This window comes from Athene noctua, chromosome 6 (genome assembly GCF_965140245.1).
Source record: "Athene noctua chromosome 6, bAthNoc1.hap1.1, whole genome shotgun sequence".
NCBI lineage: Eukaryota > Metazoa > Chordata > Aves > Strigiformes > Strigidae > Athene > Athene noctua.
In genome coordinates this window covers 43,763,230-43,789,449 of record NC_134042.1, presented here as the reverse complement: position 1 = coordinate 43,789,449, position 26,220 = coordinate 43,763,230, and the positions used below count along the sequence as shown (strand labels likewise).

The window sequence follows — 26,220 nt, the reverse complement described above, 5'->3', positions numbered from 1 at the left end:
GTTTTGATCTCTAAACACCAGTTTTTGGTCTGTAAACACCAAAGCCAAACCGTCCTGGCCGCAGACTCGGTGCCTGAGGACGTGCCGCGGCCAGCGTTAAGCGCAGTGAAAGGCCGGGCAGCGCTCCTCTCCCTCGGGGGCACGTCGAGGAAGGAAAATAAACCAGGGCCCTTCTGCCAGAAACCGACCTTCACCCCCGTCACATGCACGGCCTCTCCCCTACAAACCCGGCGCTTATCGCCCAGCCTTGACTGCGCCAGCCCCGGGGCCGGTCACCCACCGGCCCCGGCCGCCGCGGGGGCTCCCGCCGGGGCCGCCTCAGGGCCGGGGAGCGCGGCGCAGGCCGCAGCGCGGGGGGAGCGGTGCGGAGCGGAGCTGCCCGCCCCTGCCCGGCGGGGAAAGGGGGTGGAAGGGCGGCGGGAGGCGGGGAGGAGGCCGGCGCTGGCTGCAGGCAGCGGGGGCGGCTCCCGCCGCGTCGCGGCCCTGATAAAGGGGCGCTGCGGGCGGACGGGGCGGCGGGCGGCCATGGCGTGGGGCTGCGCGCTCTGCCTGGCGCTGGCGGGCGGCGCCCTCCTGGCCCTGCTGGTGCAGCTGCTGCGCTGGCTGCGGGCCGACGGCGACCTCACGGTGCTCTGGGCCGAGTGGCGGGGGAAGAAGCCAGGTAAAGCCGCCCGCCAGCACCCGCCGGCCGACGGGAGGGGAAGGGGGGGGCCCGGGGCGGGGCGCGCTGTCGCCGCGGGCCGAGTTTGGGGCGCTTCGTGAGGCGAAAAGGGAGGGCGGCGTGCGGGGAGGAAAGGGGTCCCCAGGGACCGGGCTGGGGTCGCCTCAGCTCAGCGGAACCTATCCTCGGCAGCTGCCCCACGGGCTCGTCCATGCAAATGACCCCAGAAGCATAATTTTCCTGCCCTTATCCAGCAAGGCGTGCGGTGCCCCTCATGCCAATAAAGTAGCTCTCTAAAAGCGACTTCACAGCAGCCGTTGAGCTCCAGCAGCTCTGTGGTGAGGGCTGCCTGCTTTGGCCCCAAAATGTTTGTTTTGCCCTGTTTCTGGGCAGTGTCGAAGGAGGGGCGGTAAGAAAAGAGGATGCTTGGCACATCAGGGTCGGTTTCTTTGCAGTCTGTTTAGCTTCTGTTTCAGTTTGTTGACACCTTCAAGCAGATCTCAGTTTCACAGTAGTGCTGAAAGTGTTTACAATGAAGTAAGCATGAATATTAATATTCAGATTAAATGGGTTTCCTCTTCCAAAAATTGTACCCTGAATGGCATAAGGGGACAGCACCACACGAGTGCTGTCTGTGGTTTTACACCACTTTTCTAAGGTGCTGCTTTTGACACCTGTGGGTACAAAAGTTCAATTAAATGCTGTCACACAGGGATTTTAAATTCCTGCTCATGTTGCTCTTTCTAATCCTGCCTACTTCTGGACAAATATCTTTAAAAATCATAGATTTTGTTTGCTTAATAGAATCTTTTATTCAGAAAACCCACAAATTTCCAAATATTCCCCCTCAGTTTAGTGGCAATTTGGGGCTGCAGTGAGCTGCTGGGTGCAGGTGGTTGAGGTGAAAGCGGGGAGATGGTGCTGTCAGTGATCACGCAACACTCTCTTCTTTCATCTGACCCATTGGGAGAAAAAGCTGATCTAATAGAAGATGGGATGAGGGACACTATAAACTGTTTCATTCAGAAATGAAACTGGATGTTGTGTTGAGATGGGGAGACAGGACTGCATTGAATTAAGTTGGATCAGGAATGTGTGCTGTGGGGGAACAGTGGAGTAAAGGTTTGGGCTTGAGACCATGATTTGGTAGGGGATGGTGGTGTGGGTGAAGGTTGCTGTTAGGACAGGCTTGCTGAGACATCTGTCTTCTGCTGTCAGTAGAAGCTTACTGCAAAAGTGCTATTCCATGTAATGGAGAAGAGAATAGAAAAGCATGCACAAGTAATAAAGCTCTAAGAAATACTAAATTTAAATCTGAGTGAGCAATCTTATGTAACTCTTTGGATATGCAGCCCAAAGTTTTATAGTAACTCTTACCAGGTGGTTCCCTTGCTATAAGAAAACTTCATGCTATAAGAAGAGCTTCATGTGTGGATTTTGCAAAGGTCATGTAAAGACTCAGGGCAGAGAAACAAGATAAATCTTGACTAATACAAACGGAATTGAAGCTTTGTCCTGAGGGATCTATGTGCAATGCACATCAAAATGTAGGCGCTCTCAGGCTGACATAGTGTTATTTGAATGTAGCCTTCAGTCTTATTGGAAGCCTGGAAACTGTTTAACTAGTCTCTAAAAGTTCCCATATAAAGAGCAATGTAGTAATTTTCTGATATAGTTATTTCAATGTGCAGGCAGAATTTTGTCAATGTTGACAACATTGAGCTGCAAAGAGGTGAACTGTGTTTTGCCCTCGCCCTCATCTCCCAGCCTCAGTACTTGTAATTAACTTAAATATGTAGCAGAAGCGGAAGTAGTTAAGTGGCATTTTGTGCTATTCAGCCATATACACGTGGGATGGTGATGACACAGTGCTGTTCCTAACTGTTCAGGTAGGAAGTCAGAAGGGACGAACACTATAAAAGATGTTTCTTTAAATATGTTCTCCTTTTCTCTTCCTCTTCCCTATATTGCACACATAATATAGCATGCCTAGGTAAGTAACGTGTGGATCCCGTGGAGAAAACCCTTGATTTTTATTTAAAGCCGTTATTAGAGCTGTCACTCTTTCAGTCATTATATTGTGTTATCACTTCTCCAACATTATTATGGATGTCAAATTTTTCTGAGATAAAAATACTTACCAGGAAGCAAACTGATCTCATATGTTTCTTTCTCTTGTGCTGTAAACTATAATTACGAAGAAAGGTCTTAATATAGGAAGACCGGTTCCATTTCAATGATTGAATTCTATAGGGAGAATTCATTTCTGGATTTTGTCATTGGCAGGTGCTGGATTCCTTCCCATCTTCTAAATATTTGTGTGGGTGGGAGACAAGGGTTACTGGGTGCTGGATGACTTCCCTTATGTGTTGTGTTTCATTAACTGAACAGCAGCCACTCTAACAGTGTGCTTTTCACAGGCAGTGTAATACTATCAAGCTAAGGAGGATCCTTTTACATATGAAAGCCTACGTATCTGAAAGAGTACTCTTAAAGCTGAGTATAACGGTATGATTCCTTAGGGCTGTGGGGAGGATGTAGAGCTTTAAACCTCCCCATCCCAAATTCTTTTCATGAATGAAATGACATGGCAACTTCCTGCTCTTCCCCACCCCAGATTTTTTCGTGAATGAAATGAGATGACAACCTTGTGCTATAGAAGCTTAAAATGTTGGAAAAAAACCCTGAATAGAGCTACAAAAGCACTTCTTGGATTACTTGCAGTACTACTGTGTTCAACCTCTCATTTGCTATGCCTTCTAACACAGTAGTTAACAATTAGTAATAGCTTTTATTTTTTAATTTGTCATGGTTAATTTTTAAACTTATTTCTATTGACAACACATTTATTCTAGAACAAACTGGTGCTTCGATCCTTGTTCTACAATGGCATTTGGGCTAGGTTTTCTATTATGTTAACTCCCAGTAGCTCAGTGCTTTGTAACTATCAGCATTGGGGAATCAGTGGAAAACTCCCCTTATCTCAGTTAATTATTCTGTCCACAGAACAAGATCCTGAATAACTGCAGTGAATCTGCCCAAGACAGGTTGGGAACAGGGAAACTGAGTAGTAGGAGGAAGCGGATTTGTTTTCAATAGCAAGAGGAGATGAGTGTGGTAAGCAGGGTTGAAAGTATGTCCATGTGTTGTTTTGTTCATGTAGTATTTGTCTATACGGGTTTTCTGCCAAAAAAATCCCAAATCATAATAGGAGAGATGAACCCACATGTTTCTTGTGCTTAAGTCCATGAATTGCTATAAAACTGTAGAAGAGTGTGAATAAGCTTTACAGACATCAGCCATTTGTTATCAGTGGTTATTCCTACAATTTCAGCAATGCCTCTTTCCACCTCCTAAACTCATAACCTTAGAATACATCTCTCCTTTGGAAAATGACTGTTGTTGCTGTTGATATTGCTTTTAAAAGTAAACAACCTCCCCCCCAAATGCCAAACCACCACAGTTTGGTTTTAGGAGGGATTTTTCTTTGGCTAAAATAGTTTAAAAAAAAGACAAATAAAATTCTCTGCTAGTCCCACAAACTCAAGTTGAGATCTGAGTAGTCTCTGGTCATGTCAGAATGGTAGAAGGTTTTGTTGCTGATCTCTTCACGGGATTTATGTCATTAAGACTCTGAAAGCAGAATTTGAAACACAGCATGGTGTAGAGAGAACCAGGAACTGATTACTGAAGTAAACAGGAAGTAAAAGCGGTCTCAGCCACTGGCTGCACTGAAAAAGAAGTACTTTTGTTAAATTAAACGAGTGGATGAGTTTCAGTGAGCTGAAAAATGCTGTTCTGGCCTTTTTCAGGATAGAACTGGCTTTAGTCTCAGGAACTACATTTGGCTCTGCTATTTGAATTATACCATGAAATCTTTCTTGGCTAGCTAGACATTGTGGGAATACTCTTCTGTACAAACATGAGAAATAGAAGGAAGAGCTCCTGTCAACAGTGCTCTGAGTGCTTGAGTCAGATTTTCCCTAAGACTAATGTTCACTAAGACTAATCTTGAAGAACGCATACAAGTGTTAGGCAATGATAAGTTCTGGAAAGTGTTCTGATATTTGTGATCATTCATCCTTAAATTGTGTTCTAGAATTAAATGGGTGATTTTCATCCATCTGTTGTATTTGATGATTTCAGATATGTGTTTGGAAAGCTAAGCCTTTTCCCAGAACCGAGGTGTATCATGGAGTGGGGATGAATGCAAAAAAGGGGGAACAGGCATATAAGCAGAGGAGTAAAAGGAGGAAGATGTTTGGGTTTTTTTACTACAGGTTAAAAAAGCATGTCTGGGCAGGAACTGTGAGTACATGGGAAATTCACATATGAGCTTACACCTTGGGAACTCTGTGTGCTGTACTCCAGCCAATGCAGGAATTAACCTACATCGGATACAAAACAGAGTGGATGAACACCCATTTGGTTTGTTATGATTAGGTGTCTTTGTTCAGAGAATTTTCTTCTGTCAACAATTACTTAGGAACATTTTTGAGGTAGAACATTATTAGGAAAGGTTTGCTTAGGTTTTTATTTGGATTTGTACAACAGTAACTGTTTTCTGTCATTTCCAAGTATTCTCTTCTCCCTTTTCCTCTGAAGCTGTTTTTGATGAGGTTGGTGGAAATGCTATGTGGGAATGGCTTGCAGAAATGCAATCAGATTTCTTCCATCAGGTAGATAATCAGTGTTTATTCAGATTAGCCTTGAAACAAAGTTCAAGTGACAACAGAACAGCTATGAACAATTTCACAACTGCACATGACCAAAAAATAAAGAAGTCAGGATTTTGTAATAGCCAAAAAAATCAAGCATATTTCGTAAAAATTGTATCAAGTTATACCCCTGCAGTGTCTTAAATGCTTATCCTAGCAATGTGTGAACTACTTTCTTGATTCTTTTGCTAGAACATGAACTGCGTGGCAAGGTTGTCTGGGTGACAGGAGCTTCAAGTGGAATTGGAGAAGAGTTGGCTTACCAGCTATCAAAGATAGGAGCCTTGCTTGCCATCTCAGCAAGAAGAGAGGATGAGCTGGAAAGAGTGAAAAAGAAATGCCTTCGTAAGTACAACTTGCCGCCTCATGTGAGCAGTTCCACTCTTGCTGTGATAGAGTTGCCACAGAAATACTAACCTCTATATCACAGGAATAAATTTCATGATGAAAGTAAACTTTATACATGATCAAAGTAAGCTTTCACTGTACGTTTAAAGCTGGTATTTTTTTTCCATGAGTGAGAAGCCTTTGTATAGACTTGCAGTATGAGTTCCTTCGTAAGACAATGTTCCCTATAAATCTTATTATCAATGCAGATAGTCTTGTAAAATGCTAGATTAAGAAAAGAGATAAATACTGTGGGGAAGGAAGGAAACAGTCTGAGGGTATCATCCTATTAAGAACCAAACCATGTAGCTGCATGCTACTAAGAAGTCGTCTTCCTTCAGGTTTGTGCATGTTGCAGTCAGACTGACAACTGACTTTCCTCTTTGGAAAAGGAATTAATAGAAACGTTCAGAAAAAGTTGTTCTGAGCAAGTGCAAGAAAGAGGATCTCCTGTAGATCAAGAGGAACAAGTGTGAAGCAGAATGTTTAACTATTCGAATTATCTTCCATATGCCTGCTGAGTCAGTAGTCTGGCTTCATTCCTCCTGTTTCTCTTTCCCTCCTGTTCTCTGTCTTGACAGCAAGTGGGTTAGACAATTAATTCATGTTGATAAATAGAAGTTTTGAACATGATTAACATTATATTAATTATTCAGACTCTATATCCTCTGTAGCTCAGTATGCGGGGTTTTATACGGCATATATTACAACACTGACAGTTCATTCCTGGTAATGTTGACAGTGTCCAGAGTTTACTTGGAATGACTGCTGGTGAATAATGAAATGTTTGTCTTGAGTTAGCACCTAAACCTTTCTAGAAATCTAAAAGTTGCAGTGGGCTACTGTGAAAACTTATCAAGGAGCTTAAAAAATGCACAACTCCTTATTTCTATTTTCTGATACTTCAGAAAAGCAGTCACTTAAATAGTTATCTTCAAAAGGAAGCAAGGGACAGAAGATGACAGTGTGGTCAAGTGGTAATCATGGCAACATTTCAATGCTATATGATGCAATGTTTAGCGGTCAGTGAAAGTATGCAGCTACATTGGCATATGTGGCTGTTTGCTGTCATTGCAAAACTGGTAACACTAGATAGGCTGGCAGGAGCCATAATCCTGGATATCCATTTTCAGGCACCACTTGTATGAGAGTGCGATGTGCTAAGGAATATTCAGAAGAATAATATCAGTTGGTGTGAACCAAGAGTATAGATTTATGTAAGATAATTTCTGCCTCTGCCAAGTTGAAGTAACTCTGTGAATGTCTTAGCTGTGGTATATACTAGCTTTAAAGTCTTATGTAGCCATGTATTTTGCAAACATACACCGCTGAATTTTATTTTAACTATAGGTCAGATTACTAGGAATATTGGAAACTCTTTAGGAACATAGTTATTCCATATTTTTTATAGCCAGCCTTCAAGTAGTGGAAGAGAGTAATTGGGCCACCTTACCCTCTTATCCTTCTTTTTTTAAGGCTATATAAACCTAGCTTGCCACCCCTTTCCTTGATTATCACGTGTGCTAGACTTCCTAACTGTATTAATGGCCCTATGCTACAGTCTCCAGTTTATCAGTATTTGTCTTGAACTAGGTAGGTCCAGAATTGGATGCAGTACTCCAGATGCAGTTTTTAAGTGCAGGTGCTTAAAAGTCACTTCCCTCAGTCTGCTCTTGCTAGTGCAGCCCACTAGAATTTGTGATTGCCAGAGCTCATTGTTGACTTACATTCCACTTGCTGTTGTTCTTCCATCAGGACCTGAGGTCCTGTTGGGAGAGCTGATACCTGTCCGTTTGAACGTTGGCTGGCAGTACTGTGTGGTATTATTCTGTCCTTCCAGGTGTGAAATTTTGCATTTGACTTTGTTGAGCTTAATGCGGTTTGTCAGACTGTTCTTACAGCTTGTTAAGCTGCCTCTGAATGCCAATCCTCCCCTCCAGCATAGCAACTGTTCCTTTGAACCTGATGTTAATTGAAAATTTGCTGAAAACCTGTGTCTTGTCCCATCATCTGAGTCATTAATGAAGACACTAAAATACATTAATCATGGAGGGATACCACTTATAACTGGCCAGCAGTTAGACTTGGAATGGTTGATTGCTATTCTTTGGGCCCAGTGATCCAGCCTCTTTTTTCACTTACACTGTAATCCACTCATCTGGATCCCTCATATTTCCCCAGTATAGCTTCAAGGATGCTATGAAAGACAGTGTAGAAGGCTAAACAGTCAAGGTAAACAACCTGGACTGCTCTCTCTTGGTCCCCAGAGCCAGTCATCTCATCACAAAAAGCAATTGAGGTGGTCAGGCAATATATGTCCATGCTAAATCTATGCTGGCTTTTCCCAGTCACCTTGTTGTCCTACATGTATTTGAAAGTTGCTTTCAGGAAGAATTGCCGCATTATTTTCCCAAGGACTGAAGTTAGGCTGTGTGACATTTGGTTTTCTCCAATCAGTGGGGAGCTACTCCACTTACTAGGTACCTTCCAAAGATGACTATCATTGGTCAGCTCTTGTAAATCTTGGATGTATATATTGCCCTGCTTATATGTGCAGTTTGTCCCTAACTCAGTCATCCTATGACGTTGATAGTATTTCTTTCCCCCAGAGTCTAGCCGTGGGAGTGTGGGAGACCTGAGAGGAGATCTTGCCAGTGAAGACTAAGGCAAAGAAGGCAATGAGTACCTCATTTTTCTGTGCCCTTCGTCACTTCCTCGCCATCCTCTTCAGCAGTGAGCTCACTCTGTCTTTGGTCTTCCATTTGTTGGTGCTGTACCTATGAAGCCCTTGTTGCCTTTCACATTCCTCACCAGTTGCAATTCTGTCTGAGCGTTGTCTTCCTGATTCCATCCCTGCATGCTTGGGCAGTGGGTCCACGTGCCTCCTGGCAGTTTGTCCCTGTTTCTACCTGCATGTTTCCTTTTTGCAATTGAGTTCAAGAGTATTTTGTAAGGTCTGAGTAGCGTGGGATGAATTCAGATTGAGCTACAACATATAACATCCAACTTGAATTTGGCTGAATTATGTGGCATAATTGGAGCTAATAGGCTTTAACATCCCAACTGTAGATGCTATACACAGCAGCAACTTAACTAGGTAATTTTCATGTTAATGTCAGAAGCAAGCACATTTATTTTGTTCAAAATTCAGAGACACCACCCTATGATGCATGTTTATGCATTCTGCACTGCTTAAAAGCTAAGGAGAGAGAGAGAAGGAAAGCACTGAAAAAGCTATGGTAATACCTGTTGAGTCACGCACATGCCAACTCAACGCTTCTCTGCAGGAGGGAGGGAAAACAACTTGTATAACTTATGTGGTTCCTGCAAGTGTCTTCTGTATTTCCCTCAACCACTCTCTGCAGCAGGATTTGAATTTCACCTGTAATTTTAGAGGCTGTTTTGTCTCAAGCCCTAAAAAGAAAAAAAGAAGTAGATGAGGGGTCTGACAAAGCTCACATATGATTTAAATATAGATAAGCCAAATGAATGACAGACAATCTATAAATTACAGATTATACAGGAATTGAGGTGGAAATGGGCCTCAGGAGGTCATGTTGTTCAGCCTCTGCTAAAAGCTTGTGTGCTGTTAAAGGGCTTCATACAAGACAGAAATAAAAGAAGAGGAAGTGCTGAAGAGCTGTGACATGAAGGGTCTATGCTGAGTAATAGCATTTATCAGGTTAGGAGAAACTGTGATCTTGGATTTACGTGTATTAAGGAAGAGTTGTTCTGAAATCCTGTAGGAGATCCTGGGGGAAGGGGGTGCACACTTGGTGTGGTAACAAAATATTTTTCTAAGTCAGTGTTCCTTATGTAGCAGTCTTTCAAAAAACAAGTTAGCATTAGGTGATTGTAACCATATTTTAGTTAAAAAGTAACTAGGACTTAATGAACCTCAACATTGGTAGGAAAATGGCAATCAGAAGGCCTGCTGCTTGGTGGTCAAGCACTTTGATCCTAGCCAGAGGCCATATGGTATAAAGCTTCTGTGTAAGGAGGCTTTAAAGGACCTCCAGAAAATACTGTGCACTAGAAGTGCAATTTCACAGCTGTGTGAACGCGGCCTTTGTTCTGGGTGGAGTGAGCTTTGGGAAGGATTATTAATAAAATGAATGGAGAACATCATTCTGACGATGTATAAATTGGAACACGTACATGTCTTCAACAGAGTGCACAGTTCTGGTCATCTGCCAGAAGAACAATGGGATGAGTGGACAGTAGAAGAAGTTTAGAAAAAGGGTAACAAAAATGTTTAAAGTTTTGTAAAATCTGTCTATGAGGAGTGACTAGATCAAGGATTCCTCACCCTAGGAAAGAAGTAGGAATGATAGAGATACACAGTCTGTGTGCTTCGGGGGGTGGGAATCAGATTTCTCCTAAAGAAATCTACAGATTGCTCCAAAACAAGAACTAGGCTTCTGGTTTGATATTTTCTGAAGTCAAAAGTTTCTTACATCATATAAAAGAGCATTTCCTTCCTTATCAGCAGTCTGTCACTTCCTCTGCTTTTTTCTTTCTGCCCTGTGTAGCTTTCTTGTCTGGGTTGACCATGTGGTCTTGTTAATCCATACCAGAAACACTCCACATCCCAGTAACTTTCAACTGTGCAAATCTGCTTGAGGGAGTGTGAGGTAGAGGTGTGTCTCTGAGAGGGTGGTTTAAACTGTATGGATTTTACTGTTGTGCGTTTGGAAGAAATGGAGGGGAAAATGCACATGGAGGGGTTGGAAGGAGCAATAAAAGGAAATACTGGTAGCTTTAAACCAGGCAGATGGGTTTATTTTAACCAGTAGCCTAAATGCTAGTGACCTTTGAACAGAGGCAACTTATGGATTTAAGTAACCTCCTTATTTATGCATCACTGTAAAGACAAAGTTCAACTTTACATGTATATGTAAGAAGTAGTAATTAAAAATCAGAGCCTTAGGCTTTCTAAAGAGGGCAGCTGATTAAAGGGGAGCAGATACCACTTAGTTGTGGCTAGGAGTCAATTCAGAAACAAAAATAGTGCTATCAAACTTACATAAAGTAAAAAAATCGTGTTATATGCAGTTAAAATCTGAAAATATTAACATTGAAGATTTTATTTTTGTGAGTCATCTGCCCCAAAACCCTAGGGTAACAAATTACTTCTCAAGAAATACTTTTTATGGAAAAGGTCAGTTGTTCTGAAGAGACAGTAGAAGCAACACTCAACGTGAAGGCTTGAACTTTGACAGCTGACTTTTATTTCAGGAGATGGATATATTAAAAGCTGTCAGTTAAACAAAAACCTTCTCCTTCTATTTCCTCCAATAATCTGGCTTCTCTAGACTTTGTCTTATAGCTACTCATGTATATATATATTGTGTTTTGGGTCTAAATTGTATCAGTCCTATTGTCAGGAATAAACATGCTTGACCAGTTAACATCCAAGCAAAGTGTCAAGGCTGCCAATATGCTGTGCTTCCGAGGGGCTCAGCGAAAAATTTCAGTATCAGATAATCCTGTTGTATGTTACTCCCAACTGTTGCAATTTATCTGGAGAATTGATTTGTCTGTGTTGTGCTACACAAGACTGTTTAATAAAGTCAAGCTTTTGACAAGCAAAAACATAATGATGAGAAAAGAAAGACTTGGTAGGAACAGATTAAAAATGGATTCCATGTGGTGTTTAGAATTAAATCAAAGCAAGGATTTTATTTCCAACTTAATGTTATGGTTTTTTGGTGTCTTTTTAGCAAAAATGTGGTGTTTAAAGCAGACAATTGTTATGTCAGGAATCTTACTGGTTCCTATTCACTTTATGATTGTTTTTAGAGATTAGCAACTTGGGTGAAAAAGATATCCTTGTCCTGCGTCTTGACTTGACTGATAGAAGCTCTCATGAAGCTGCAACCAACAGTGTTCTTAAGCATTTTGGCAAGGTAAGGTGTGCTTCTGGAGTTAGACTTCTTTTTCTTCTCCATCTCCTATCCCTGCATTTATGTTTGTATTTCACTTTTATTTCAGTCTATGGTAAATTCACTGGTGTCTACGCCTTTCTTAAGTTTCAGTATTAATTTGCCAAAAAGTACCTGAATTTTCATCCCTTCTGTTGCTTGATTCTGGGTTTCAGCAGGCTTTACAGAGATGTAGCAATGAACAAATAATCACTGGTCATTGCCAAGAACTAAAAATTCACTTGCTTGATGTTACTGAATTTCTGGACCAACGGGAACAATTCTTAACTGTATATTTAGGGCTTAAAATTGAGTATGAAAGTCAGAACCTTTTTTTTTAGTTTCAGTAATCCATGTAATTTGGGTTCAGAGCCACATGGGACAAAACTGGACACCAGGCACAATTGTTTTCCTTGTTTTGTGCATAGTTTTCTAGATTGTTGGTCCAGAATATGAAGTTAAGAAAATAGCAGTCAGATGTCCCTGATGTTAAAAGTACAACATGCAAAGCTTCAAGCTAGGTCCACTGATATTTTGGTTTCACAGTGAAACTATTGTTGCCAGATTTCTTTCTTCTGTTCTTTAATTGTTTTCTGATTTTGCACAGAATGTATTTCAGAGGTCACCTTGCAGGACCTGAGCATTAAGTGTTTCTTGCTACAGTGCTGTAGGGTTAAAAAATGTTGTGTGGAAAACAACTTTCCAGCTGCCAACGTTCCTGTACTGTTCCTGTTAACCTTGTTTGGCATCAAACACTGTATTCCTGTCTTGTTGACTCAGCTCAAAATTAGCCAGCTCTCAAATCGAAGGGGAATTCTTGTGGGGGAGAGCAACTGCTGAAGCTTCTTCAGCAACTGATACATCTTGTGTATGGCAGAGGTGATGCTAGAAGGAAGAGAATAGTCACGTAATGATTGCCTGAGGAAGCACAAATATTGAAGGAAATGTGTTATATTAATTTATCATTGTATCTTTCCTGAGATTGATGTTTTGGTCAACAATGGTGGACGTTCCCAACGCTCTCTGTTTGTGGATACAAACCTGGATGTCTACAGTGCCATAATGGAACTCAACTACCTAGGTACAATCTCTTTAACAAAACATGTCCTGAATCACATGATCCAAAGGAAAAAAGGAAAGATTGTTACTGTGAGCAGTGTGATGGGTATCATGGGAGCTCCTCTTGCCTCTGGGTACTGTGCCAGCAAGCATGCTCTGCAGGTAAGTTAAATTTCTTAGGTTAATTAAGTCTTGTTGTGTAATAGACCAGTATCAGTTAGTACTGTAGCAGAGGACTTTATTCTGTGCAGAAAACACAAGTCTCGCCTGAAGTTGCACGCAGTATATGTAGCTTTTCCAGGCTTTGAGAGTCCTTTAAAATTAATTTGCTGTGAAATGTGAAATATCTCAGCTCCCAGTGTAGATTTATTTTCCTGACTAAGATTCAAATGCCATCTTAGTTGATCCTAAACACTATGTAGTTAAATTCCAGTGTAAAAAACAGAGATCTTAGCCTTTGTCTTTCAGATGAAGGAATGTCTAAATCGGGGGATTTTTCTGTTGCATATAGAAGCCCTAATGTTCTCATCTTAATTCAGTTAGGGAGGAAAAGTCACTGGTGAGAGTTTTAAGACTACAGAAAATCTTTAGGACAGTAAAGTGAGAACAGTGAGCAGTAAAGTAGACTATTCAGAGAAATGAGAATACCTGATCTAGCTGGGAACACCTGAACAAATCTTCCCAACAGTTCTGAATCTTGCTGTGGTGTGATGAACTGGCAGCTCATAGTGTCTTGGGAAGTTACCTTCTGCCTAACACTTAACTTTCCGTATTGCTTGGAAAGAATTTTTGAAAGTAGTCTCACTTGTGTAGAAAAACGTAAGAGCTCAGAAGAGTATCTGGGGAAAAAAGAAAGCCTGTATCATTGAATCATTTGTTTAACTAGTAAATTTATTTAGACATATTTGTCTTTCACCACTGTTTGACTTCCTGCTAATGTACATTTTGATCTCAGTAAAATAAAGTTCAGCTGTACTCAGTGATGATTTAAACAGCTGGCACCTTCTTACTCCCTGCTGGATTTAAGCACATAAACAGAGTAAATCACTGCTTAAGCTATGGGATCAGTATGTTTTTGTCAATTTGACTAAAACCAGCAAAAATGTAACAAGTGGCTGACACTGCAAAGCCACAAGACACTTGAAAGAATGAAGATTTAGAAGACAGTGACAGGCCTCTGCTAATGAAAAGGTTTTGGTAAGTGATGGGGAGAGATCTGCTGCTCTTCATTGGAGTGGCAGTGATGAAATAGCCCATTAGAGGCCAGCTTTTGTAGTAGATTTGAATTAGAGGAATGCAATGAGCAGAAGCATGAATTCCCTTTATACTCCTTTATTAACCGTTCTTTCGGTTGAATTATCTTTTGGGTGTGGTGTAGTTGATCTAAGCATGGCTAATTAGTTGCAGAACACAAGGAACTCAGGTGTTGCTTTAAAAATCCTCAGACCTCTGAATCTCATGTTAAGCTTCTTCCATGTTCTTGATCTTTAAAGAGATAGTTTACTAACATATCTGGATTAATTAAAAATAAGATAACTGAACTGCTCATATATTTGTTAGATCCTCCCTCTGCCCAACAACCAGGCCAGACTCCAAACCTTTCTTGTTTCTTTAACAGTAATTCTGCAAATACTAATTGCAGGTGTTAAAACATGTGATTTGCAATACAGATTCTGAAAAGACTGTCTGAGAGTCTCTTATCAGGCTGGAGTTATGGTTAGAAGTGAGCATGAAACCTGCAAAAACTAGATCTTTTTTGAAATACCAAACTTCACCAGTACGGTTCAGGTAAAGGCGGTCTGTTGGAATGACAGTCCCTTTCAGATAGCCCAGTAGCTCATCTCTGGTGATGAGCAAGAAAAAATGGCTGGAGAGAGAGTAAAGGAACAATAAGACGAAGCATCAAGTGATGCTTTTCTTGTTGTGTTTTCCCAGCATGTATCAACTTGTATTCTAAGATCTTGCAATGAAGATTGTATTTTGGCTGCCAGTCATTAAATATGTGAGCCTATCTGACAGGAATTAATCTATTATGGTTTTTGTCTTTTTAAATTCATGCCTTGGAGTCTACCACAGCTGACACAGTTAATGCTGCCATCTTAATTATGCCTTTTTTTGAAAATGTCCCTCCTTTTGTTCTGTTTTTATTTGTTTGTTTTCTTTTAAAATTTCTTTTAAATGGCAGTTGGAGGAGGAAGGAAGGAATTCTGCTAAGAATTGAAATTTCTTCTCGAGACAATCACACTTTGATTCATGCCAGTTGGAATTCTTCATAACAACATTCTACTGATGAAATTACCCTTTATTTCAGTTCTGGGAGTGCTCTAAGAGCATGAGTCAAGTCCACGGGAGTCTGCATCTGACTGATGCAGTTTCTCTCCCAGTGTGATGATGCTCATGGAGATCATGTGCCATTCATCTAGTTGTAATTCATATAATCAGTGGCATGTGGAGTGGATCGGAAATGGTGGCCATCAAAATGTTCCTTAATCAGGAACTTGTCTAATAAACAGATGGACTGCACTGAGCAGCAACCACGAGTCTCTTTGTTCAGTCTCTGGTCCTTAGGGGAATTTCTAAATGTTTCTGTCACAGTAGAAGTCAGTTCAGCCTTGCCTTCTTCAGTATCTTCTACGGTTTGGTCACTAAGCTGGAAAGGCCCAGAGATGGCTTAAAGCAGTTCCTCTTCCACACATCCTGTGTCTGTATGTTAGAGCTGGTTTCACTCTGGGTTTGGTAGAAGCACTCAGATCTGTCCTCTTGCACTTGAGTTCCTTTACTGCTCCCAAATCTGGGGCTGCCCCTGCCTGAATTTGAAGAAAGAGAGCACTTTCTTTTTTTACTTGGAAATTTTGAGCTTCTCTTTTGGGAGGAAGTGGAAGAATTTTGTACCACCTACCTTTGGATATTAAAGATAAGTGCTGGAATTAAGGAACCTGTGTATACTGCAGATAGAGCCTCCAGAGGGGACTGAGAGTATGTGAAATTCCGGTCTTTGAGAGGCTCTGTTGAGTGTGTATCAGCTGGGATTTCAGCTGAGCAAGTGTCCTAGCCATCCTGTGTCCCCAGGGAAGACTACACCTCTTCCATGGTGTAAAAACTTGGAACTGCAGCACACGGGAAGGAGGGGGCACACAAACCCCTTGAAATGGAGGAGGGGAAAAGCTGGATGGCCACAGAGCAGAAACAGGAGCTTGCCCTGATCTTTGGCTACGTGTATTTAATGTTTACAGCCTGTGCAACCCTTTAATGAAATAGCAGAGACTGACAGTGCTATGCAGACAGCACTCTCAAAAAAGCATCAGCAGCCCTGTGCTTGGCTACTGTGCAGACAGGATCTCCAAAGGTAACCTCAGCTCACTGGGCCAACGCTCAGCTTTTGGTGTCTTGCAACTTGTTCAGGTCAGCAAGGCTCCCTTTGTAATACTTGGAGAGAGGCAGCAATCAGAATGTAGCATGCCAGAGCCAGTGCCCTCTGAGGGAAGGTGTCTGGAGTTGCCTACAGAGCTGGTGACAGCTGTGTGCCTTTGAGTGGCTACTCAAGACTGTGGGCAGGTGCCCATTTTTAGGTAGAACTTGGATCCCAGAGGCCTCCCAGCATTTAAGCTGGTGTAGGTCCTTTGTGACATGTGACCCAGCAATATTTCTGGCCTCCTTTCTATCACAGACACACACCCTTCCACCTCTTCAACTCCTGGAAATACACCTCGAGTTTGTCTCCTTCAGGCAAAATGGGAGTCAATTCTGTTCCTCCCTGTCCTGAATCACCAGGGACTGATAAGGGAGTGTGGGCTGGGAGAGCTCTCCCTTAGCCCTGCTCACACAGTTCACCATTGCTGGAATAACTCAAGATTGCCCAAGGAGGGAAGATAGCTGTGTTGGCTACTTTCAGGCTGAGTTTCTGGGAGAGCCTGTGGTGAATAGGCTACAAGGAGCAGTTTCACATCTTCCCCTCACCCAAGTGGCTATGCTCACAACACACACTGCCTCCTTCTCCCCTTTGGGGTCTTGTTACGTTTTCCTCAGCTGGACTGACAGCACAACTTCTGCAACAGGACTGCACAACTTCGGGGTTAAGGGGCTTTTCTGAGATAAGTGGTCTCAGGACCCCTTGGGGAAAGAAGGGGCTGTGGCATTAGCCTGGAGTGGTGGATAAAGCACAGCTGAATCGGGGCCACATCGAAAGGTGTGCACCAGGGCTGGAGGAGGCTCCTCAGGGCAGGAGGGCCTGGCTTTTTAATCAAAACAACTGAGTGGTTGGCAGATCTGAGATGCTTTCCAGTGCGTCCAGAAGCAGAATTCTGGGCATCTAAGTGTCCTCAATATTAGAACTTAGTCCTCTAGAAGTTACACATCTTTGGGCTTTGATAACATGTTGTGAAGATCTGATACTAGATACGGGGCCTGCAGGTACTTACAACTTTAAATACATGGTCAGTGTTTTTACAGAACCTAACTGCAAAATACATATGCAATCTGTAAACTGTCACCAGCAATTGGGAAATTAGAGCCCATGTTCTTGGTCATAGGTGTGCACTGGTGTGCAGCTCATTGCCCAGCTCTGGGGGATCGTCCCAGCTGGCTGCTACTGTGTCATCGCAGGAGCAGATCTGACCCATTTTAGCCCTGTGTTGCAATTTCGTGAAGAGCTCTGGGTCAGCCAGCCCTCTTCCCAAGCTCGGTGGGAGAAGTTTATCAGCCTGTGCTTGCTCTCCATCTCTGTTGTGACACAAAATTATATGTTAGAACAAGTACAAGGAACTGTTATTAACCAGGTCAAAGATAAGAGATGATGTGGTGTTTGCTAAATCATAGCTCTGCAGCGCTTTACCAGCAACTTTGGTAGGAAGCACCTTCCTGAATTGGTCATGTTCCCCAGAATAGGTGCTTTCTAAATGTGAATTGCTACGGAGATTAAGAAAACTACTATCCTGTTAGCTTAAAGAAAAGAAATACTTGCAGCTTTTGTAATTATAGTTTCACTTAAATACACTGGTAGTATATTTCTGAGCTGAAATAAGATTTACGTCTGTGCGGATGCAAATTTCAAACTGCAGTGAATCCAGTGATGCAGAATTGCCCACTAAAATATCAGGGTGCAACTTTGACTTAATATGCTGGAAAGTCTTCCTCCTTCTCTTGCATAAAACCAGTCCTGCTTACTCAATAGAAACAATTTAAAATCTTTAATCTCATCACAAAGCGCAATTCACCTGCAAAAGAAAATTTTCAGGATATTGTAGTTCTTATGACTGGCGGCACTTCCGCTACCAAACAGTGAGGCTCATCCTCAGTACAGGGACAGCAAATCTGGCTGTAGTTCAGAGACATTATTGTGTGTTTGAGAAGTCAAGGATAGATTCTTCAGTGACTTACATATCAACGTCTATAATTGCAGACAAAATTTTAAATTAGTCATTGAATGTGAGAAGTCAAAGAACATAGTAAGAATTGCTTTTAATGGAATACCGTTATCTTTACAGCGTAGGATTAGTATGAAAATGTGTAGTCAGTTAAATCTTGCTACGTGTGGAAACATGGCAAAGGAAGATTACATTCTAGTCCTTTCTTCTAGGGATTTTTTAATTCTCTTCGAACTGAGCTGACTGACTATCCTGAGATAAGTATTATCAACATATGCCCAGGGCCTGTACAGTCTAAGATTATACAGAATGTCTTCACGGAGAATCTTGCAAAGGTAAGGACTTAATTCTGTTCTGATAAATCCAACTTTTGCTGCAGGCACAGTGAACCTTTTGTGGTTTTCTTTTTCTCCTCCTAGCAAACACTAACCTCGTCATCTTGGCAAGAAATGCTTTGATTGGTGCAGAACTATGTATAGTCTTGCAATTCTTTGTGGTATCAAATCCCTATCAAATGAAAATAATGTTTGAGAATTGCTATGCCTTCTCTCTTCCGAGATCCAAATCTAGTAAAATTTACCATACAGCTGCCCTGCTGCAGTTTTGGGGGAAAGGCTGGGATTTTTCTGGACACAGTTCTGCATGGAAAATACTGTTCTTTCTGCACAGGTAGCTTTTTGTTTGCGCTAGTCACGATGTCCCCTGTGCCGTTGACGCTGTTGTTGGCAAAGCTGCCAGAATCAGCTGATGTGAGGCACCCATGCTTGTGGTTAGGGATTGTTCAAGGAGAAAAAGCAAAACCCTCCAACTGCACAATTGCTTTTGATAAAGGCTGTCTAACAAAGTAGCTCGCAAAAATTGCTACTATGATATATCAAAATGTAGTCTGTCCTAAATTCAGTCAATTTAAAGCTCAGGACAAGCCCACCAGTGTGAGGGGGAAATCTCCCATTGTTGAATCAGGTTCTGAAAGGACTTTTGGCTTTGTACTTCCAAGAAAGAAAACTTGTAATTTTTGAGCAATCTGGTAAGCTTGCAAAACAAATTCCTCAGATTTCAGCATGGCGAAAGACCTCAGAGGAAGACCAAATCTAGACCAGAATTGTTTTTGCTCTGGGAAGTAGAACAGATTGACAGAGGAGTCTGTTACTGCTGGAGTGAAATGTATATAAATTCACAGGGCTGTGGCTGACGTTCACTAAGCAATACATGTGGACAAGATTTCAAGCATGACATCCCTGCCACTGAAACAGCCTGTTGCTTTTCTCTTGTTTGAGAGAGCAGAGCTGGCAGGAATATTTAAGTTAATGGGGAATGTGGCCTCATCTACTAAGTTAGTTACTCAGTAACTTGTAGCATATAATGGGGTGGGCAGCTGGGAACAGGAAAGTTCCCATTTCTCAGAGCCGCTGGCTGCAGAAGGGGTAACCAGCTCTGACAGATCTGTTCCAGGATAAAGCAGAAGCCATGCTGAAGCACAAGGGAGTTTGGACAGCCATTTTGTTTAACCTTTGACCCATCAGTTGAGGCATTCATTAAAAGGGTGCTTTATTTCAGCATGCCTCCTTAAGGAAGGTGGTTAAAAAGACTAGAGGCTGGTGAAGGGTGGGTGCCCCAGCCCCAGTCTCTGCTGTACGGGCCAGTTATTCCACTTGCACGCAGTGGAGAAACTGGGAGGAGTGTGTCCATTGCAGAGAGCCTGGCCCTTTCTCTCCCTCTGTTGCTTCCAGAGACTCCGTTCTAATCCCTCCTCGCTCGCTCTCCCCTCCAGTCCATAGAGAACAGCGGTGATCAGTCCCACAAGATGCCGACGGACCGCTGTGTCCGGCTCACCCTGGTCAGCACGGCCAATGACCTGAAGGAGGCTTGGATCAGCGACCACCCCTACCTGGCCGTTTGCTACCTCTGGCAGTACGCGCCCACCTGGGCTTGGTGGCTGATGAACAGGATGGGCAAGAGGAGGATACAGAACTTTAAGAGCGGGGTGGTAAGTTTATTCCTCGCTCCTCTGCTTGCTTTTTTTAACTCTGCTGACAGACTCTTTAGCCATGGGAATGCTGGGATTGCATTTTGGATCAGTTTCTTTTTCCCCTCCTCGCTTCCCCAGCAGCTGCTGCCAGGCCAAACTCCATCGCTGCGTGCCTCCTAGTCTAGAATTACTGCAGCGTGGCCACATCACACAGCGGTGAAGTCAGTCCATCGTGTGGTGCCAGAGGGCTTGCTCTGGTCTTCATCACACAGGCTGCAAGTTCAGATCTCACCCTTAGCACAGAGCTGAGCTGGAGGTCACTAGCATAATTCCAAGTTGCGTTAAATTATTTAAAGGCGGTTGAAAATACCTCCCCTGGCTGTGTATAGTTTTTGTATCGGGTACATAACTGGAGCACCTCCCAGAAGTATGTTACACAACACTGCTGTCTGTCAGGGCTCTTCACATGCACTTACACCCCTGCAGAGAAGTGCAGTGCAGTGCTCTGTTCCTGCAGGCCTGCTTGGTAGATGGGATTTTTCTTAACTGTGTTTTTGTTGAACTCAGTACAAAAAAAACCCATGTCAAAGTACTGCAATAGCAGGAAATGCAAGAATAAGGGTGGCACCTTAAAACTTCCTACTTCCATGCTGTAACTGCTCACTGTCACAAGCTGGCTCAAGCAAAATAACACTGTGGGCAAAGGACTTAAGCGGGGGGAAAAATACTGATTTAATGTGCTCTCACTCCAGGATGCTGATGCCTCTTACTCAAGAAAGAAGAAGTAAGGACAAACATGTACAAAATCCTGCTTGTGCTAAGGCTGAGAAACATTTTTCGTATTATGTGACTGCAAACAAAAGCTGTTTTTTATCTCTTGTGCCTTTGTCATCATGTAACTTGACAAATCTATCAAGCTCTATATACATACTTGCCTAAATAAAAGTCTCTCTAAACATACCTGTCAAACTCTCATAGGCTAAATATTTAAGCTTTCAAGAATGGAGACAGAAGAAGCCAGGCAGCATTATTTTGTATTTCTGCTGCTATGATGTTGGCAAATACTTGGTGAGTGGGCTAAAAATTATATACCCCCAGGGTCCTGCTTCCCTTACTTTCACTCCTAATGGACCCACTCCACAAGTGGCAGCTTGTGATATAAAGGGTAATAAGGTGTTGGTTGCTGTTTGTGAAGTGTTCCTTGGGGAAAAGGAGATTATATTTCATCTTTGCTGTACAGGTGGTCTGAGAGGAAAATTTGTATTTAGGGCTAAATCCCTCAAGTTCTGGCACAGTATTAAGAACTACTTAATGTTCAGGTCTCTTAGCACCACTGTGGAGCCCACAGTCCTGTCTTCTAGTGGTTCTGTAAAGGCTGAGGATGGGGCGGCACCCAGAGAAGAGTGTGGGAGGGGGAGAGCAATGGGGTCACTGTAACCCCTCGCAGGCAGTGCTCAGCCTTGCTCTGAACCTGCCCAGCTTCAATCAGAGAGAAGAGGAGAGGCAGGACAGCCTCTGGCTGCAAGAGTGGGCATGGGATTAAGGAGAAATCCATTCCACAGCAGACTGCTTATGGCTGGGATAGCAGTGCTGGTGGCAGAGCTGAATTAGGGCAGATGTTGCAGTTGAGTTGCTTAGAAGAGAAGCAGAGTTCCCAGCTCAAACAGGCCCTTCCCTATAGAGCAGAGACCAATCTCAACAGCTTGGGTGATGTACTGGACAGCAGCAGCCAGGAGGAACTCAGGACTGTAGTTTTAAAAATGTTTACTGACACCCAATTCAATTGTTTGCTAAAAGTATCTCTGTAGTAGTATCTCATTTGTACTCACAAGCTTGGTGACCTTCATGCTGTTGGAAAAGTCCTCAGAAATGTTTGGATGTACCTCCAGCTACACGCTATCCAGGTAAGAAAAATTCTTACATCATTGAGTGATAACAAAAGAATAACTACCCATTTATAAATTACTGAAACTTTCCAAGCACAGCAAAAAATGAGCCAAGAGTGACATTTCTGACATTTAACGAAGATGGAAAATACTGTCCAGAAAAAAAAAACAAAAAGACTAATCAAACAAGGCGACACATGTTTGTCTCATGCTGTTCTGGGAGAACAAAAGGTTCATGTCACTTCTAAAAGCAGTTCCTAGATGGCAGTTTGTGAAATGTGCTAAAGAGGCAGCGGCAAGCCTGCATGACAAAACGCAGCAACTCTTAATACAACGCACATGCAGATGATGTTCACAGGATGCTTCAGCTTCCGGCCCCTAATCCAGAGGAGCTGGCGGGACCGCACGCAGCAGGCGGCTGGCGCTCAGCTCACAGGCAGGTTTATCCGCTTCTGCTCTACCAAAACCCTGTCAGGCTCCGCACTCAGAGCTCCATCCCCTTGCCCGAGCGGAGGCAGGAGCTGCGAGACGTGTCGACACAGACTCACCTTCCCAGCCTGGGCTGCTGCCACTCCCAGCAACAGTGGAGGGGACAGGGGCCTCCTCAGAGAGGAAGCCAATGTCCAAGGAAAAGGCTGAAAGCAGAAACTTTCTAAAAAGGACAAAGCATTTGCCATTTGAAAACTTCACTTCCCTAATACTTTGTTCCATTAAACCAATTCCTGTGGCTTTATGGTACATGAATGGGAGAGAGGCAGTCTCTAGGACTTAATATTTTTGAAAAAGGCTCAAAAAAGGGGCTGAAAATCCTCTAGTGAGGATTTAAAACTCGATAAAAAGTGATCTCGTTAAGTAAAGGTGCTCCAAAGCCACAAAATGAAGGTGTCTTACCTTTGTGTGATGAACATAGTCATCTGTAAAGCAAGTAGGTGTCGGTAGGAATTAAGTAAAGCTGATGCACACACCTGGGTAGAAAACATGGAGCAGTTCTTGGGAGTCACACGGGAAACTGGTGGGGTGGCCTGGCATAAGGTCAGGCCCAGATACTCAGTCCAGTCTTGGGATTCTGGCTGTAATCCAAATAGCAGCATATATTACATGCTTACAAGAGCCGCAGACAAGACCAGGCTTGAAGGTGGTCTGAATTCCTGCTAAATCAAAGAAATGCGCCAAAACAAACAGGACACAGTTCAAGAGCACAGAAACAACACAACACACTTACAGGGACACTCAGCTGCACAAATCTGTGGTACAGAACAAGAGGCTGTAACTCGTGTTTCTGCCAAAAAAAGAATCTAAAGAGGGTTACAGAAAATCGTCATGTGAATCGGGGTCACACTGCTGCAAAACAGGCTGGGATGCACCAACTGGCTCAGTATGTGAACGAGTAAGGGGCGGCGGGACACGCTGCCTGCGGTACGGGGGACAGGATGCTGCAGCGCCCTAGAGCCCCGCTCCACCTTCCTGTGCCCAAACGGGAATTCTGCACAGCCCTGGCTCTGCTCCTCCATCTGGTCCCATCAGGATTCTCTGCTGGAACACCGGGGTGGTGCCAGCAACACTGCTGAGGGAGGCTGGGCACCAGATGGAGGGAACCAGGGGAAAGCAAGAGAAAAAGATCGCAGCTCTTCAGTTGTTTCTCAAATAGTTTATTCAGTTTACAGAAGACAGAATGAGGGCAGAAATTACAGCCATCTTCAAACACAAGACTGCTGCTGCCACAAAAAAAAAAAAAAAAAAAAAAGGTAATTCAATTTTCTGTGACCATACAGAAAACGAGTAGTAAGAGGCTTACAATGAGGCAGGGAGGTTTAATTAGATTTAGGAAACAAACACAACTTTCCAACTGCTGCTAGAACAGCAAAGAACCGGAGCGAATGACTTGACAAGCTCATGATACTCCTGATATTGGAAGTTTTAAATCAGATTCAACATTTACCAGGAGTAGTTCCTTTTGAGACGGAGTGGAAGTAGGTGCTCTCTAAAAGCCCTTCCAGATCTGCTCCTGTGATTCTGTGCTTCCAGACACAGGTCATGGCCAAGCAAGGTGATTTTAGGTTATCAGCACGTTGTTATTTACGCTCCCACACACCAATCACATTCTAAAGGCTGCTTCCATTAATGCTCTCCGTGAATTTCATCCCATAAGTTAGAGCATTGTACCATGGAGTTTGACAGGTGTTTCCTTACCACTTCTGAATTGTACTACGTGGCTTGCATATTTTTAAAAAAATCATTTACGGTCACTGATCAAAAGAAATTGCTAATAGCCAAGTACACACTAACACAGTCCTGTGACAAATTTTATCCAATACAAAAAGGTCGTAGAGGTGAGGAATAAAATTAATGAACATGTTCCAAATTATACAATGCTGGGTGTTCTAAACCAGTACTAAGGCAGTTATGGGACAGGTCTGATTTAAATTGATTCTACAGGTTAAAGACAATTACCTGCTCCCTGCTCGGCATGTGCCAGCAGTAACTATGCAGAAACAACTGATCAACAGAGAAAGCACATTTGTGTGGTAATCACCAGTGGTAACAAACAGGGTAAAGGCTGCGACCTGTTTTCAAGGAGACCTGTAATATTACAAACCCATTGCCAAATTCTGTTCTAAGCTGTGGTGAGGTTAAAAACAATAAATTACTTCTGGCATGGACAGCTGGATTTCTGCCTCCCTCCCGGCCCCCCCATCAAGCTCTGACCGTATTTGTGGAAGACTGGTTAGTGATGTGAACACAGATTGCAAACAACAACATATATGTAAAAATATATGGATATTGGAAGAATGAGAAAATTAATCCATTTGGACTTAAATTCCTTCTCTCCTCTAATTACATGTTTACTTATTTCATCAGTAGGTCACACAGGTTATGATATGTGTCAGAATGCACACTGTTTTATAAAAATTCTCTTTGCCCCCAAAACAAGTACTTCAGTAAAAATCATCCTTTACAATTTACTTTGTTAAAGCATGGCTGATAACTTACTACAACTAAGGAAGATCAGCGGAAGTCATATAACAAATGCTAAAACTGAACTCAGTCCAATACAAAAAGGCCAGAATAAAAAAAATTCATATAAATAGTCATATATACACTTTGGTTACCAACTCTGTGGTTGACAGTACTACAGGGAGCTGTAACCTGACTGTCAGTGCAAGTCACCTGTCCAAGGAAAAAAATAAAAAGGAAGAAAAAAAATCAGAACGCACCAAAAATAGTTAATGATCAGAATTATGCTGCTCTCCTCTAAACTGGAGAAGAGAATTTCAGCATGTCCTGGCTCGTCAGCCACACAGGCAATGGTGTCTCACATGTTCCAGCAGCAAGAAAACAGTTCAAAACTTCCTGCCTGCTGAAGGTTCTGGGTAGCACCATTTCTGTGCAAATTAGGTACGCGGGCTTGGCACTGCCACCCAACGCTGTGTTGAGAGTGAAATCTTACTTGTAGTCTATAAATGTAGCATGAACATTTGATTCCCAACATGCAGATGGAAAACACATCATCACCATAATTAAAAAAAAAAAAAAAAATAGTGCTACCGACATTCTAGAACAAAGGCAGATGCAGAAGTTCAGAGGAATAAACAGGGTAGCCGAGCGGGGGGTCGGCAGCCTGCACAGTGAGGTTTCGCAGAAGGACCGGGTGTGCCTGGATGCTGTAGCGTTCCTCATCATCATTTGTAGCATAGAGCAGCTCCCAGGACAGATTTGCCCACTGACCTCGGACAGCTTCGTCATTCAGTTTTCCCACTTGTACTAACAATTCCTGAAGAGTGAGGACTCGCCCAGTGTAAATTCCCTTTAAGAACAAACAGATCAAAATGTTCAGTATGTTCTCCAAGAAAGTACATGACATTTTGGTTATAAAGCACTAAACGAAGCTCTGAGGCTACATAGTATGAATATCATCCCTTTAAAAATGGCAAGTGTATAAACTAGTCTCCTCAGTTCAATTCTTCCGTCTAGGAGGATAATTAGGAAATAATGCTGCCTCCAAAGAACAATGCAGGATGATTTTCAACAATAGTGATGTCACCTCCTCTCCAGTACAAACATAAACTTTGTGTTCCAAAACATGAAGGCTGTGCAAACAATTAAAAAGAAAAAAAAAAAAAGCAGCGGAGAAGAAAACGAAACTTTGACCTTGCGTACTAGTAATTTGCTTCTTACCATGTTTGGGTCATGCCCCAGTGAAAAAAGGTATGGCTTTTCCTGAAGAACTGCTTCCTGCCACTCGAGATCTGAAA

At 42.7% G+C, this 26,220-nt stretch overlaps 2 protein-coding genes across 4 annotated transcripts in view; one reads left to right on the top strand and one right to left on the bottom strand.

Annotated features, from left to right (window-relative positions):
* The first annotated feature begins 471 nt into the window (after positions 1-471).
* Positions 472-21,041, top strand: DHRS7 (dehydrogenase/reductase 7). Of its 3 annotated transcripts, XM_074908808.1 has the most exons (9): positions 523-661; positions 3,668-3,778; positions 5,572-5,724; positions 8,376-8,499; positions 11,569-11,675; positions 12,672-12,911; positions 18,325-18,447; positions 19,884-20,099; positions 20,834-21,041. In XM_074908808.1, exons 4-9 carry the CDS (start codon positions 8,445-8,447, stop codon positions 20,867-20,869), a joined length of 777 nt encoding a protein of 258 aa, XP_074764909.1. In that variant the 5' UTR covers positions 523-661; positions 3,668-3,778; positions 5,572-5,724; positions 8,376-8,444; the 3' UTR covers positions 20,870-21,041. The 3 variants fall into 3 exon arrangements, with proteins under 3 accessions (XP_074764910.1, XP_074764908.1, XP_074764909.1); XM_074908807.1 differs by lacking the exons at positions 3,668-3,778; positions 8,376-8,499 and having other exon boundaries at positions 479-661; XM_074908809.1 differs by lacking the exons at positions 3,668-3,778; positions 8,376-8,499; positions 12,672-12,911 and having other exon boundaries at positions 472-661.
* A 2,559-nt stretch (positions 21,042-23,600) lies between these two features.
* PCNX4 (pecanex 4) overlaps positions 23,601-26,220 on the bottom strand; it is a 15,557-nt gene continuing 12,937 nt past the window's right edge. The window contains 2 exon segments of the mRNA XM_074908806.1: positions 23,601-25,772; positions 26,144-26,220. Coding sequence (XP_074764907.1) covers positions 25,521-25,772; positions 26,144-26,220 — 329 coding nt within the window. The 3' untranslated portion in view covers positions 23,601-25,520.

Excerpts from the sequence above, each read along its gene's own strand:
- DHRS7 (XM_074908807.1), top strand. The coding sequence starts at position 526 with ATGGCGTGGGGCTGCGCGCTCTGCCTGGCGCTGGCGGGCGGCGCCCTC. Across the intron at positions 5,725-11,568 it reads AGTGAAAAAGAAATGCCTTC|AGATTAGCAACTTGGGTGAA; the intron begins GTAAGTACAACT and ends GATTGTTTTTAG. Across the intron at positions 11,676-12,671 it reads TTCTTAAGCATTTTGGCAAG|ATTGATGTTTTGGTCAACAA; the intron begins GTAAGGTGTGCT and ends ATCTTTCCTGAG.